Source organism: Oncorhynchus clarkii, chromosome 7 (genome assembly GCF_045791955.1).
Source record: "Oncorhynchus clarkii lewisi isolate Uvic-CL-2024 chromosome 7, UVic_Ocla_1.0, whole genome shotgun sequence".
In the NCBI taxonomy this organism is placed as follows: domain Eukaryota; kingdom Metazoa; phylum Chordata; class Actinopteri; order Salmoniformes; family Salmonidae; genus Oncorhynchus; species Oncorhynchus clarkii.
In genome coordinates, this window is record NC_092153.1 from 70587531 (window position 1) to 70601547 (window position 14017).

The 14017-nt window shown below is 39.8% G+C and overlaps 1 protein-coding gene across 1 annotated transcript in view; it reads left to right on the plus strand.

The window, feature by feature from the left end:
• The window catches only part of LOC139413786 (nascent polypeptide-associated complex subunit alpha, muscle-specific form-like), a 97500-nt gene that overhangs the window by 31241 nt on the left and 52242 nt on the right, over positions 1-14017 (plus strand). Inside the window, exon 3 of the mRNA XM_071161539.1 lies at positions 11539-11604. Within this exon, the coding sequence (XP_071017640.1) occupies positions 11539-11604 (66 nt within the window). The remainder of the gene's footprint in view (positions 1-11538; positions 11605-14017) is intronic.

Below are 14017 nucleotides of genomic sequence, written 5' to 3' on the forward strand. Positions count from 1 at the left end.
TATTTTTCAAAAAAATTAGTAACGAATTGAGTCTTAATCAGTTAAAAATTCCTTAACAAAATTGATATCAGTAAAAACACTAATTAATTGCTAGGTTTACCTTTACTTGTTACTACTGTGAACTTTCATTATCCTCCCTCATGAGAGAGACATGAGAAAATATCTGTAAGATGTGGGTTTTTGGTAACGGAATTTCAAGGCACAAGAAAATGTTTCACTTACAGAAGGCAAAAACATTTATCCAAAACTAAATATAAGTGTTGATATTAGTTGGCAGGGGTCTTTCAACATTATCGTGTTTTGATGTATTTCTAAAACCTTAACACTTTTTTTCTGATAGATGTTTTCTAAGACCCCTTTTAAATCTGACCAAAAATCAAAGCCTTTGCTGTTCCTTATTTTTAGGAAGGAAAATTGTTTATTTATATATATATATATATGCCTCAATTAGAAATAAAGAAATAGACTCTTGACACCCAATTTGACATGCTCCCATGAACTTTCACGTTGCTGCTCATGGGACCTTTTACCTGGAAGTGACCTCATTACTTGTTTCTACATGTAGGCTGTTGTATCTGTATTTTTGTGCTGCCGCGCCTACCTCCATATACGCACACACACCCAGTCAGAAGACTCAACCCAAACTTTCCCTTACAAATGGAAATTGACGGGTCTTGCTTGTTTTTCCTGGCTATCCTTTTGAAAGGAGGGCAGTGTCCGCTTTCGACCAATCAGGTCCAGGCTGCGTCACTTTCAGGGAGCGTCACTTCCTTGTTGGAAAAGGGGGAGGGGATTGAACAGAATTGACCTGTCGGGTTTATCCTAGTCGGAGGAGCAGAAGTTGTTATTTTTTCCTCTAGTCTGTGTTTTGTGTGTCAATCGTATACTTAATCCAAAATTAATCTAAATTAACTTGGCCTCGGGACAGTTTGGGATTACCCAGATAAATACAGGATACACTCAAATTTATGGTATGTACCTAAACACAGTTTTTCTGTGTGTGTGTTGTAGTTTTCCCTCTTGGTGCCAGCCCTATCGATTTAGTTTGAGGGTTTGTAATATCACCGAAGTGGCAGACACTTCTGATGAGTGACGTTCTGTTTTATCTTTCATGAGCAGACATATCCACCACATATGTTACTTACATGTTATCGAAGAAACTTGGCAAAGAGCTCAATACAGCTGTACGTGACCTAGGGGAAAATACAGAGATGTGTATGCATTGCTTGGAGGCAAATTGCTTAGTCATTCAATTAGACTTGCTGTCATCAGAGCACTACTGAAGGTGTAGATTTTGTTTACACTCAAAAACATTCTCAACATTCACAGATTCTAGAAATTCAGACAGGAGCCTTTGAAACTAAGAGCGAACATCATTTTATTTACACACACACACACATTCTGCCTGAGTCAATTACCATATTGCTGATGTGACATTTTGAAGTACGAGACGATCCATTGTGAAAAATAATATTAATTATGCTTATGACAACAGGAAGTAGGGTGGTTATAATCTGTGAAACGTTCTAACCGGAATCTGTTCCAAAAACCTCGTAAATAACAAGGTTGCCAACAAACAACGCATACAAAGTTGTATAGCGGCAGAATAAGATACCGGGTAGGGAGTGGGCACTTTTGTTAAATTTTTCACTCACCGCGTTTATTCCGAAAATTGTCTGTCCTCACTCTGGTAGCCTATGGACAAACATTAAGAATAAGCAACGTGGTGAGTTGATGCCTATTCGGCAGGTAGTTAGCTAGGTGAATTGATCATGTTACTTTGTATGCGATGTTTGCTGGCATCCTTGTTATTTACGAAGTTTTTTGGAACATTCTTGTTGGAATGTAACACAAATTATACCCACCCCAGGAAGTATGCGGTGTTTGACAGAGTCAAATATTACTGAATGACATCTTTGCAAGACAAAGCATACGTCCAGGTGTAACGGATGTGAAACGGCTAGCTTAGTTAGCGGTGGTGTGTGCTAAATAGCGTTTCAATCGGTGACGTCACTTGCTCTGAGACCTTGAAGTTCCCCTTGCTCTGCAAGGGCCGCGGCTTTTTTGGAGCGATGGGTAACGATGCTTCGTGGGTGGCTGTTGTTGATGTGTGCAGAGGGTCCCTGGTTCGCGCCCGGGTATGGGCGAGCGGACGGTCTAAAGTTATACTGGCAGTCATAGGCCATGTCATGAGGTCTCTCATGTTGAATGCATGTGACCTTTGGAGTGCATTCTAACCATTGATGTCTATTTTCCAATTTACTGCACTATAGCTATAACACAAACCAAACTAGTATATGACACAACTAGACATCATTGTCCCTAAATAATTTAGCTAGTTCAGTACTTTGTAGCCTACGCTGGTTAGCCAACTCCTTTGAGATCACTGTAGCAGCTAGCCTAGTTGTGATTAGGGTTTGGGTCAATTTCAAAGTAATGACGTACATTGTGCCCAGGTTAGCCAACTGCTTTGGAATTGTAAGTGTAAATGTAACCTTTATTTAAAACTAGGAAAGTCAGTTAAGAACAAATTCTTATTTACAATGACGTCCTACCCCGGACGACGCTGGGCCAATTGTGGGCCGCCCTATGGGACTCCCAATCACGGCCGGATGTGATACAGCCTGGATTCGTACCAGGGACTGTAGTGACGCTTCTTGCACGGAGATGCAGTGCCTTACAACGCTGCGCCACTCGGGAGCCCAGCTAGCCGCATTGCCAAACCCAGCCCTTTTCAGGTGTTGTTCTGTTGGGTGGGGCCCAGTATTAGTAATCAGTTTTCATAACTCAGCTCAGTAGAGCAAAGACAACCTCTTTCAACCCTATTGTTGAATAAGCTCCTATTAAACCCCTAGGAGGAACAAGCCTATTGTTGAATAAGTTCAAATTAAACCACTAGGAGGAACAAACCATAGAGATCGAGCACTCTAGTGCCCGAAAGTCTGTTTTAGCATGGACAGAACCATTGAGGACTTTTACCATTTTGAAGTAGTCAACTGGGTGGGACTTCCTTGGGTTGAGGAAGGATCGCATAATTCCGGAGGGATCGGTCAATGAATTATACTTGTGAGCAAACATTCCATAACTGCAGGTGGCAGTAAATTGCCAACCTTGGCTTTATACCTGTTCAAACGATACACTCCAGTGGTGTATTCATTAGGAACAAAAATAACCAAACGGAACAAAACGGGGAGGGACCTACCTGAATTTGTCCCATAGAAACTCTTGTTTCCGTTGCAAAATGTGACCCACCACCAGGATTCGGTCCAATGTACCAACCTTTAAAATGTTTTTTTTACATTGCATAAAAGTAGAAACTCAGAGCTAGAAAATTGTACATCATACACTGCAGTTGAGGAACAATGGGAAAGTCATTCTGCTTTGAAAGTTGATAAACTTGCAACCCCATTTTTGTTTTGGAACACTTACTGGAGAGCTCCTCTTTGTCTACACTAGGGCTGTTGCGGTGACCATATTACCGCCACACCTGCGGTCGTTAGTCATGAAGGCAGTGAAATTCCATGTGACCATTTAGTCACGGTAATTAGGCTTCTCCAAGCTCTGATGCTGTTGATGGTCATTAGTAGCCTACCATACTTGCTAACTGCCTGGTACTCAGCACTCTATTGTCCCTAATCACTCTGACATGAATGCAAATGTATTCAAAAATCGAATTAAATACTTCATGAGCTCATGTTGCACATTTCTATAGGCTATGCAATTGTGCAAGATAAAAGTGATGGCCTCTATTAAAAAGAGGAGGATCCCATCAGCTTTCTATAGGCTAGGCCTAATATATTTATTTCTCAACTGTCCTAATATTAAGCACACCAGGCTAACTTGATGGGTCATGTAATCATCTGGCGAAGTAGAGTCTTTTGTTTAGTCATGTAGCTAGCTAGCTAAACAATGAACAGGCATTAACCCAACTCAAACTACTACCAATAAAAACTGATTGTCAAACTGTCATATGAATCTGCAGGTAGCTAAAGCTAACCAACTAGGTTCAATGTTAGCTAGCTAGCTAACATTAGGTTATAACTAGCAATGCAAATGGATTTCTGATTTGAATAATATTACTACATAGATCATACATGTAATGTTAGCTAGCGAACAAGCAAACTAACATTCGCTAGCTAGCTATCAGTACATTTTAACTTGCAATGAAAACAACTTTCTGACCAAATTTGAAACGTATAATGCCCGTATACATGGATGAACGCTTCACGGCAGACTGGAACCATTTAACACAGTTTTGTTTCTAGCTACAGCTTATTTGGAAAGCATTGTGTCAAGTCACACCGGTTCACACTGACCGTGGCTTGTGCAGAAAGTAGCCCATCACAACTTTTTCCAACTGATTTGTTGTGTCGATAGCACCTGCTAAATTCAGGGCATCAATGTAGTTGAGAAAAGTAGTAAAACCTTTTGTAGTTCTGGATGGCTAACGTTATATCTTTCAAAAAATCTGCGGTAGAAAGGATTATCAATACATACTGAGCAGCTCACATTATAGACAAAAGCATGCTACATGGCAGACCAATCCAAACTCAGCTCCCTGGATGTCCAGCTCGTCCATTATCTCAGCCAATCATTGCTAGCGGAAGGTTCCTGACTTTTTCAGTGGCTAAAACAACTAGTCTCGTACTTTAACAATTGTATTTGTATTTACAGATTAAATACAAGTTTGTTATTAAGACACATGAAAGTTCAGAGAAGACATTTCTGCCCAAAAATGCATCTCCTGAAATGGGTCACAAATATTTTCAGTTTTGAGTAAATAGTTTCCGTTGCAAACATTTGACTTATGACTACACACCAGGTGGCAGTATGCACCCTTTCAGTTTGTTTACCAAGACCATAGAAGTAGAAGAAGAATAAAATGTACTACCTCAAAATGGAGATGGCCTCAATGTTGCTGCCCAGGCTCTCACACATGCCATAATGGGACCGATACAATGTTACGTCCTATAACTATCTCTATTCGCTGATATTGGTGTCTAGTTATCAGCTGGAACTGTATGCTTGTTGTTACTGCTATCCACAGTAACTATAACCCTTAGCTTTACACTGCGGTTCACTACTGCGTGTGTGTGTGTGTGTGTGTGTGTGTACTTGTTCATCTGTTTGTTCACCCGCACCCGCCCGCAATCGACTATATGTGATTTAAAGTGAAATTCTGAGGCACGCTAAAATAGAAAATGAGCTGTACAGTCAGGTGCTGGAACTATTTTTTGACGGGGTGTGGGATTATTTCTTTTTTAAAGCCTAATTTAGATAAGACTATGTTTCTGTTCATAATGTCCGACATTTGGTAGGCTATTTGGTAGTCAACTTGTCTATAATTCGATCACAGGTGGCCGGTGGCACCATAATTGGGGAGGATGGGTGGTTGTAACGGAATAAATGGAATGGTATTGAACACATCAAACACATGGTTTCCAGGTGGTTTTTACCATTCCATTAACTCTATTCCAGCCATTATTATGCCGTTCTCCCCTCAGCAGCCTCCTGTGAATTACATACATGCAGCTTCTCTTCTGTTATTAGCCTACTTATTGCCCTAGAAGACAAAATAAATCCTTGCTCACCAGAAAATATGTTCATCAATGTACATACATCCAATATAATTATTGTTTGAATTTAGTTGACATCAATGATGTTCTCTTTCATCTCTGCTTCTCTCACACAGCAAAAATGTTTAGGGACCAGGGAGAAAATGCAATAACAAAAGAAACGGAAAGGTTTTCTGTGCAAAAATTCCAGATGGCAGTTTGAAGGGAATTAAAAGCTGTGTAAACGACCCAACATGTTTCTGATAAGATTTCCATTCGGCCTGGGTGCATATTTTATGTGGTTGGAATACTATCAGCTTTTATGATGCTGATATAGATAGCACCACGATCTTTACATTTGGTCCCTAACCACGCATTAATTCTCTCATTGATGCTGAAAAAATAAATCATATTTCCTCACTCCTGTTCCCGAGTCCAAATGTACATTTGGTGTATAATTTTACTGCAAGAAATGCTTAATTCTGCAGGAGTTAATATTAAGGCTATGTGAGACGTTATAGACCTACAGTCAGTGTGCATTTGTTAGTTACTGTTCCATTTAACCAATCTGAACATTAGTGTACCATTGACATCCCATCTTGTGACTGTCAAATTTGTACAGCGCCTCACAATCATCACACAACGTCTTTATCCAACATTAGGCTACTGTTCTGGCCACCTTTTCTTTATTTTCAACTCCATTTTGCAGATTTTCTCGTATTGAATTAAACTACAACATTGTACTTTTTTGCCTCAGTGGATCAACGTAAATTTTTTCTGCCCAAGTTCCCAAAAGCATTTGGCGTGTATTTGCTGCGCGTACAATTAGGCCCTAAAGCTTAGTCTCACACACTGACGCCAGATAAAAATAATGAAAGAAAATCTTCAAAGTAGCCTATAGATAGGAATTATACACTTATGGATTTTCAATGCATTGTTTTCTCTTTATTCAACCAGGCCGCCAACCATCCGCCCTTCATTCACACAATATTTCATGACCCTAAACCCGCCCGCGCAGACTCCAGGTGAGTCAACCTGCGCATCACTAGTATGTACGTATGTATGTACTTAAACAGTAATTATACATTACCCCCTGCCCTCATAACAGCCTCAGTTCGTTGGGGCATGGACTTTACAACTGTGGTTCTCAACTGGTTTTTCCTCGGTACCCAAATTTAACCAGGTTGTCTAGGTCGTGATCCAATATTCAAGATTTTTTTTATTTGCCAAAATGGAATCTGGAAAATTATTTTTAATGCTATGTTTTATAGTAAATATGACAAGGGAACAACAGTCCCACCTTTTCATTGTCAATAATAATTACATTTTGCCCATATTCTTGATGAAGAATGTTAAGCGCACTGGTTTGATACCAGAAAATCAACCAAATCCACTAAATAACACTGCTAATAACTCACGCAGCCCAGTCAAAACCTCCCGTGACCCACCAGGTATTGCTGCTCTGCAAAGTGTCGAAAGTATTCCACAGGGATACTGGCCCATGTTGACTCCAGTGCTTCCCACAGTTGTCAAGTTGGCTGGATTTCGTTTAGGTGGTGGACCATTCTTGATCTACACGCAAACTGTTGAGTGTGAAAAACCCATTAGCGTAGCAGTTCTTGAGAAGAAATCATAGTAAGACTTGTGCATCCAGGTATAATGCATTATGACTTGTCATGACCCCTTTATAATGTCATATAAGCATCTCATAATGACCCGGACAAAATAACAGCCAGTTTGAGACATTTGATCAATTATAATGACATATACAACCTTGTTATTACACATTACAAAGGCTCATACACAAGTTATAAAGCATTAGACCTGGATCATCAACATCATTATTTATATATATATATATATATATATATATATATTAGTTACACTTTCCCAGCAACAGCCAGGTATTAATGCACCAATTTTAAAATCAAACAATGTTTTTATCAAAGTAAAATGTAATCTAACTGCATAACATAATGTTAGTACTTTTATTTGAATGGTAAACTCTTGATTAACTGGGTCAATTAAGATGGCATAGGCCTACTCATAATACAGGTGGATGTATATTCAATAGGAGTGTGTGCATGCATTGAGGTATTGAGTCTATGGTGCTTGGTGATAAACAATCTGTTTGCCTTCCATTGGGACTTATAGTAGCCTACTGATCAACGTTTTGCTCACATCGTATATAGACTTCTTTCTACTGTATTATTGACTGTATGTTTGTTTTACTCCATGTGTAACTCTGTGTCGTTGTATGTGTCGAACTGCTTTGCTTTATCTTGACCAGGTCGCAATTGTAAATGAGAACTTGTTCTCAACTAGCCTACCTGGTTAAATAAAGGTGAAATAATAAAGAAAGAAAGAAACATTTGGATAGAAACGTCACTCCAATATGTCACGCCTGTATGACATCATACTGTATAGGCACTGCTGTTAGTTTGAGAATATAAAAGAACACCAATTCAATGCAAATTAGTCCAACATAACTACATGACTTGTGATCACGGATGCTTCTGAAAGTAATATTTTTTGTTGTTTTTCGTGATCGTATATATTTTTTTTATTCTAAAAAAAGATGAAACGACGATGCACGTTCTATCTGAATGACTCAAATCTGCCCAAACATAGTTTGAGAAGTAAAAACGCACACATTCACGCTGATCTATAGCTTTCTTGGTCCATAAACATACAGGAAGATTCTTAGATAGCTAAACCTATTGCCTATATATATTCCGACAATAAACTTTCAATTTACGGATACAGTTGCTGCTGGCCAGGTCAGCACTCCAGTATAATATCTAGCGTTACACCTCAAGTCAAATGGCTCGTTGCCAAAAATGGTGCATGTGGTGCAATACTGAACCTTTCTTTTTGAGAATGAGCTAGCTTGCTGTTGATTTTCCCAGCTAGACATTCTGCATCGTGTAATGCTCAGGCAGTGAGTGGTGGCCAGCATACCAGTAGTTTTGCTATGTAGTGGGCTGATAGATTAGAAAAGGCCAATATCAGACCGAAAAGGAGCTTGTTCGTTCTCTGACGCAGATAGATTAACACTGAGACTTTTGGTGAGTCTCAGGTGTGAGTTGGAGGAACTCTTGATCAGAATCTGGTGAGCAAAATAAACCATGTTTTACCCTCAGATAAGGTTATGCCGTTTTGGATTGGTTGGACTTCAGTAACAGTGTTTTGGTACTGTCTGATTAGCAATGATAGCGGTTTTGCTACTTTTTGTTTTGATGGAATAATGTCTGGTTAGCTCATTGCTAATCAATAGTCGTGTTTTTCTACTAACTGATAAGCAGTAATACAGAAGTTTTGCCACTTTTGTTATGGTAACAATGTTTGGCCTTTAACGTCAGTAGTGTTTTGGCAGCAGTAACAACAATGTCTAGTCAGTAAAAATGTCAATACTGGGTTAGACTAATGAAGTATGCCTACCTTCAATAGTTTAGACTCAGTCTCCTATCACAATCAGCAGTAAAAGTGACTGCTACTGGCATTTTATGACACTGTTTAGGTTGGAGTCTGATAGTTGCATTGATGTGGTTGGCTGGTTTCATCTGCACTGTCACGGTTGTCATGGAGATGATGCCTGAGTGCATGCTCTCATGCTGACTGGTACCTGCCCTGTATTCTCTACCCTCCCAATGCATTGCGTGGTTCTTCATGGGTGTGTGTTGTAAGATAGATTAACAACAATCAATCTGCCTCTAATATAGTGTCTGGGTAGTTAGGTGAGCTAGCCTAACCTGTCTAGCTAGTAGTTACCCCTCAGAGCCTGGTTCCTCTCTAGGTTTCTTCCTAGGTTCCTAGTTTTTCCTAGCCACTGCTTCTACATCTACATTGCTTGCTGTTTGGGGTTTTAGGCTGGGTTTCTGTATAGTGCTTTGTGACATCTGCTGATGTAAAAAGGGCTTTATAAATACATTTGATTGATTGATAGTTCGCTGACCAGAGGTGAAAATGCATGGATATTGGCCAAGTGTGCAATGTAAACAATAATAATAATCTTGTTTTGTCTTGGGGAAATAAATAAAACCTAAATGCTGTTCATCATTACCGTTGTTTAGTGAGTCCAACTGATCTTTCACTTGACTTGACAAATATGTATTTTGAGTGTGTACTTTTTGATACTGAATAAAGAGTTTGTGTTACATTAGAAATGAGAAGTATGGTTTGTTTTTACACACAAAAAACCCACTTCCTGTGTTGTGTGCTGTTGGTTGAAAGACAAGAGGAGAAAGCTGGCAGTGAGACTGCCATGTTCCTTGGCTGCCATGATCAAATGACTTCAAGTGCAGCCAAATGCCTTTCATAAAAAAATCTGTTTTCCACCTCAACAAAGTATTTGTTTTTATCAACCATAGTCTGCAATTCAATTTAAAGTAAACATGGGTAATATTTCAACAGCATTTAAATAGAGGTCTCTGGGATATTTAGTCAACATAGAGATAGAAACAGATAGAATTAGTATTATCTCTTTGGTTTCCAAACGATGAACCAGTCAGTATGCCCCTGTGCCACGCCAAAACACCACTCTTTCTTTGTCTAACCTTTAATTTGCCTGCGGATTCTGGTGTGTTGCCTAGCGCCCAAATATTTATCAGAAAGGAGGGCAGCGTGACTCGTCAGCCTACTTTCCGCCCCTCCCTTGCTACTTTCTCCAAACCCGAGTGGGGACTTGTTCCAATATTTTAAACATGCATCCTTCCTTCTTTCCTTCCTTCCCTTCCTTCTTTGATGTTCATTACTGATCATCACTAACTGATCAACACACGATTGGGCTGGTGAAAAACAGCAGGCTGTTAATCATGATTTCACTTATTTAATCCTGAACAAATCAGTGATTGCCTCAAGGAAAAGGAGGGAGGAAAGCACTTATAAGGTATTTGAACTTGGCCTAGGCCTAATTTTGCTTAGTATTGGCTGAAGGGCAAGGTCACAGCCTTGCTAAAGCTCTTAACTAGGTTTCAACAAGGTTTTTGTCAAGTGTGTCAACACCACTGTACTCCCACTGGACATAGATTAAGTAATATTGTCAGAGTGAACAACAGTAATCGTCTCCAAGTAGTGTAGTATGGCAAAATAAAGTTTGTCTGAATACTATAGTACAGTATTTCACTAGTAAGAATTTAGTATGCAGTTTGACTAGTAAGACCACACCCTCTCTGTCACACTTACTCTCTCTCTCAATCTGTCTCTCTGTCTGACTGTCTTTATCTCCCAGCCATCTCTCTGTAACATGTAGAATTATTCTGAGCCGGCATGACTGGTTGGTTCGCTCTGAAACTTAAAGATACAGTACTTTTCAGGGCATGACACACTCACACACATTCTTGGGAATATACGAAATTCATTCTGCTAGCCAGTATGGGTGGAGAGGGTGTAGGCTTCTTGCCCAGTGGCTCACCACCACTGAAAGGACACTGTTTAACATATTCCACCTTGTTTAGTGCATTTCTTAAACCTGCAATGTTTGTAGCTAACTATCACTGCTTCAGTCACAATGTGTACATTCCATATACAAAACACAGTGGGAAATGGGATCCACCTGGTTATGTAATATTATGAGAAACAGCTGTATAGAAGTCCTTAGACAAACTGTTTTGATCAAATTATATGGCACACACACACACACACACACCAGTGTTTCCCTTATTCATTTAGCAATGATGGCCCACCGCTAGTGAATATACTGTACGTAGAATCATTGGTCATTTTATCAATGGAACAGGATTGCTTCATGTGATGTTTCTCTTGTCATGGAGAATGTGTTTGAGGAAATGGTACTGCATCATTCATCATTTTCTCCAGACATTTGAGCAGCATGGAATACTTTTTGTTTTGTTTTGCTCAGAGTCATTTCAAGCCAGGATTATGCATTATGGTATCAATGATTCTGACAATGATCAAGTCTGTGTTTTCTGCTATGAGTGACAACGATTCCTGTTAATTGTGTTTTTTTTCTCTCTCTCTCCAGTCGCAGCCTAGACAATATTCACCCACTTCAGTGGCACAGGTGGCTGTGAATCCAGCACAATTTGAGGTAACGTCAACACACACATACACACCTCTTCCTTTGCTCAGTCCAAGCCTGCAGTCACCTTTTCTTTGGGATAGGTCTTAGTCCAATCTGGCTTCTAGTCTATTTGACCCCTTCTTTGGGCGATATTTGGTACTGTTAATGTCTTTCCTGTTTCAACAGAGTAGTGTTGTTCAGTGTGGCCTAATCAGGCAAAGGATTGGTCACACCCAAATCTGCAGGGAGTGGAACTTGTGAGGCACCGATATTATATTTTTGGCTGATACCAATATCCAATATTTTCCTTGCCAAAAAATGATACCGATAACAGATATTACATTTTTTTTGTGGCCTTTTAAGCTTTCTAGTACAGTTAAATAGTTAACACACACAATGAAGCAGCAGTCTAAGGCACTGCATCGCAGCGCAAGAGGCGTCACTAAAGTCCCTGGTTCGAATCCAGGCTGTATCACATCCGGCCGTGATTGGGAGTCACATAGGGCGGCGCACAATTGGCCCAGCGTCGTCCGGGGTTTGGTCGAGGTAGGCCGTCATTGTAAATAAGATTTTGTTCTTAACTGACTTGTTCAATAAAAGCTACAAACACACACACAAAAGTTATTTAGTTGGCATTTACGTATGTCCCCATTACCAATAAAACATAATCAAAACCTATTTGTTTCACTTACTAGCTGTGCTGTTTTGTTCATTTGTTTAGTCGTTTCATTCTCAACCAGGATTTCTATGGAACGCCGTTTGGGTCTTTGCAATAGAATGCCGTTTGGGTCTTTGCATGTCAAAAAAGATACACCTCAAATAACACTTAGAATTTTTTAATTTGACCTTTATTTAACTAGGCAAGTCAGTTAAGAACACATTCTTATTTACAATGACGACCTAGGAACAGTGGGTTAACTGCCTTGTTCAGGGGCAGTACGACAGATTTTTACCTTGTAAGCTCGGGGATTTGATCCAACAACCTCTCGGTTACTGGCCCAGCGCTCTAACCACTAGGCAAGTAACACTATTTGATGTGTCAAATTAGCTTGTTGACCAATCAGGACCTGAATATGACTGCACGTCACATAATAATTTAACTCGTTCATAAATTTTTACGTAGTTATTACACATTGATTACACAATCACTCGTATTTCATATGTCTCAACGATTCATCGATACGTATGCAATGATGGTAAAGTTGTCTCGTGCACCTACAGTGCTTGCTGGTCATAAAAAAAAGATATCTAGCTCATGGTTGCAAACAATGTTCTTCCCCAAAAACATAGCAAAACGACACGTTTCAGTATCTATAGTTAGCTACTATATAGCTCTTAAATAACCCTAATTTATAAGACCACTCTTATTTGATTAATGGTGGTCGGACCCATCTATGTGAAGCTAGCCACAATAAGGATTAGCGACGATACTGGACTTTGCAGTTAGCCTTCAAGATAAAAGTATTGCATAATTCTAATACTTTTATTAATTTGCATCACTGTCAATTACATACTTTTATTTTGAAGACAAACCACAAATTCCACTATTGTGCCTAATCCTTATTGTGGCTAGCTTCACAACACAACCTGGTCCGTTCCAGCCTCACTAGCCAGATTAAGCTAGCTGGCTGCTTATAATGTTAGCTTTGGGCAACAGTGTTTAGTTTTATTTATTTATTTACTTCACGTTTATTTAACCAGGTAGGCTAGTTGAGAACAAGTTCTCATTTACAACTGCGACCTGGCCAAGATAAAGCAAAGCAGTGCGACAAAAACAACAGAGTTACACATAAACAAACATACAGTCAATAACACAAAAGTACAGTGTGTGCAAATGTAGAAGAGTAGGCAATAAATAGGCCGTAGAGGCAAAAATAATTACAATGTAGCATTAATACTGGAGTGATAGATGTACAGATGATGATGTGCAAGTAGATATACTGGGGTGCAAAAGAGCAAGAGTGTAAGTAATAATATGGTGATGAGGTAGTCTGGTGTGCTATTTACAGATTGGCTGTGTACATGTACAGTGATCGGTAAGCTGCTCTGACAGCTGATGCTTAAAGAGAAGGAGATATAAGACTCCAGCTTCATAGATTTTTGCAATTCGTTCGTCATTGGCAGCAGAGAACTGGAAGGAAAGGCGGCCAAAGGAGGTGTTGGCTTTGGGGATGACCAGTGCGATATACCTGGTAGTGTGTGTGCTACGGGTGGGTGTTGCTTTGGTGAACAGTGAGCTGAGATAAGGCGGGGCTTTACCTAGCAAAGACTTATAGATGACCTGGAGCCAGTGGGTTTGGCTATGGATATGTAGTGAGGGCCAGCCAACGAGAGCATACAGGTTGCAGTGGTGGGTAGTATATGGGGCTTTGGTGATAAAACGGATGGCACTGTGATCGACTGCATCCAGTTTGCTGAGTAGAGTGTTGGAGGCTATTTT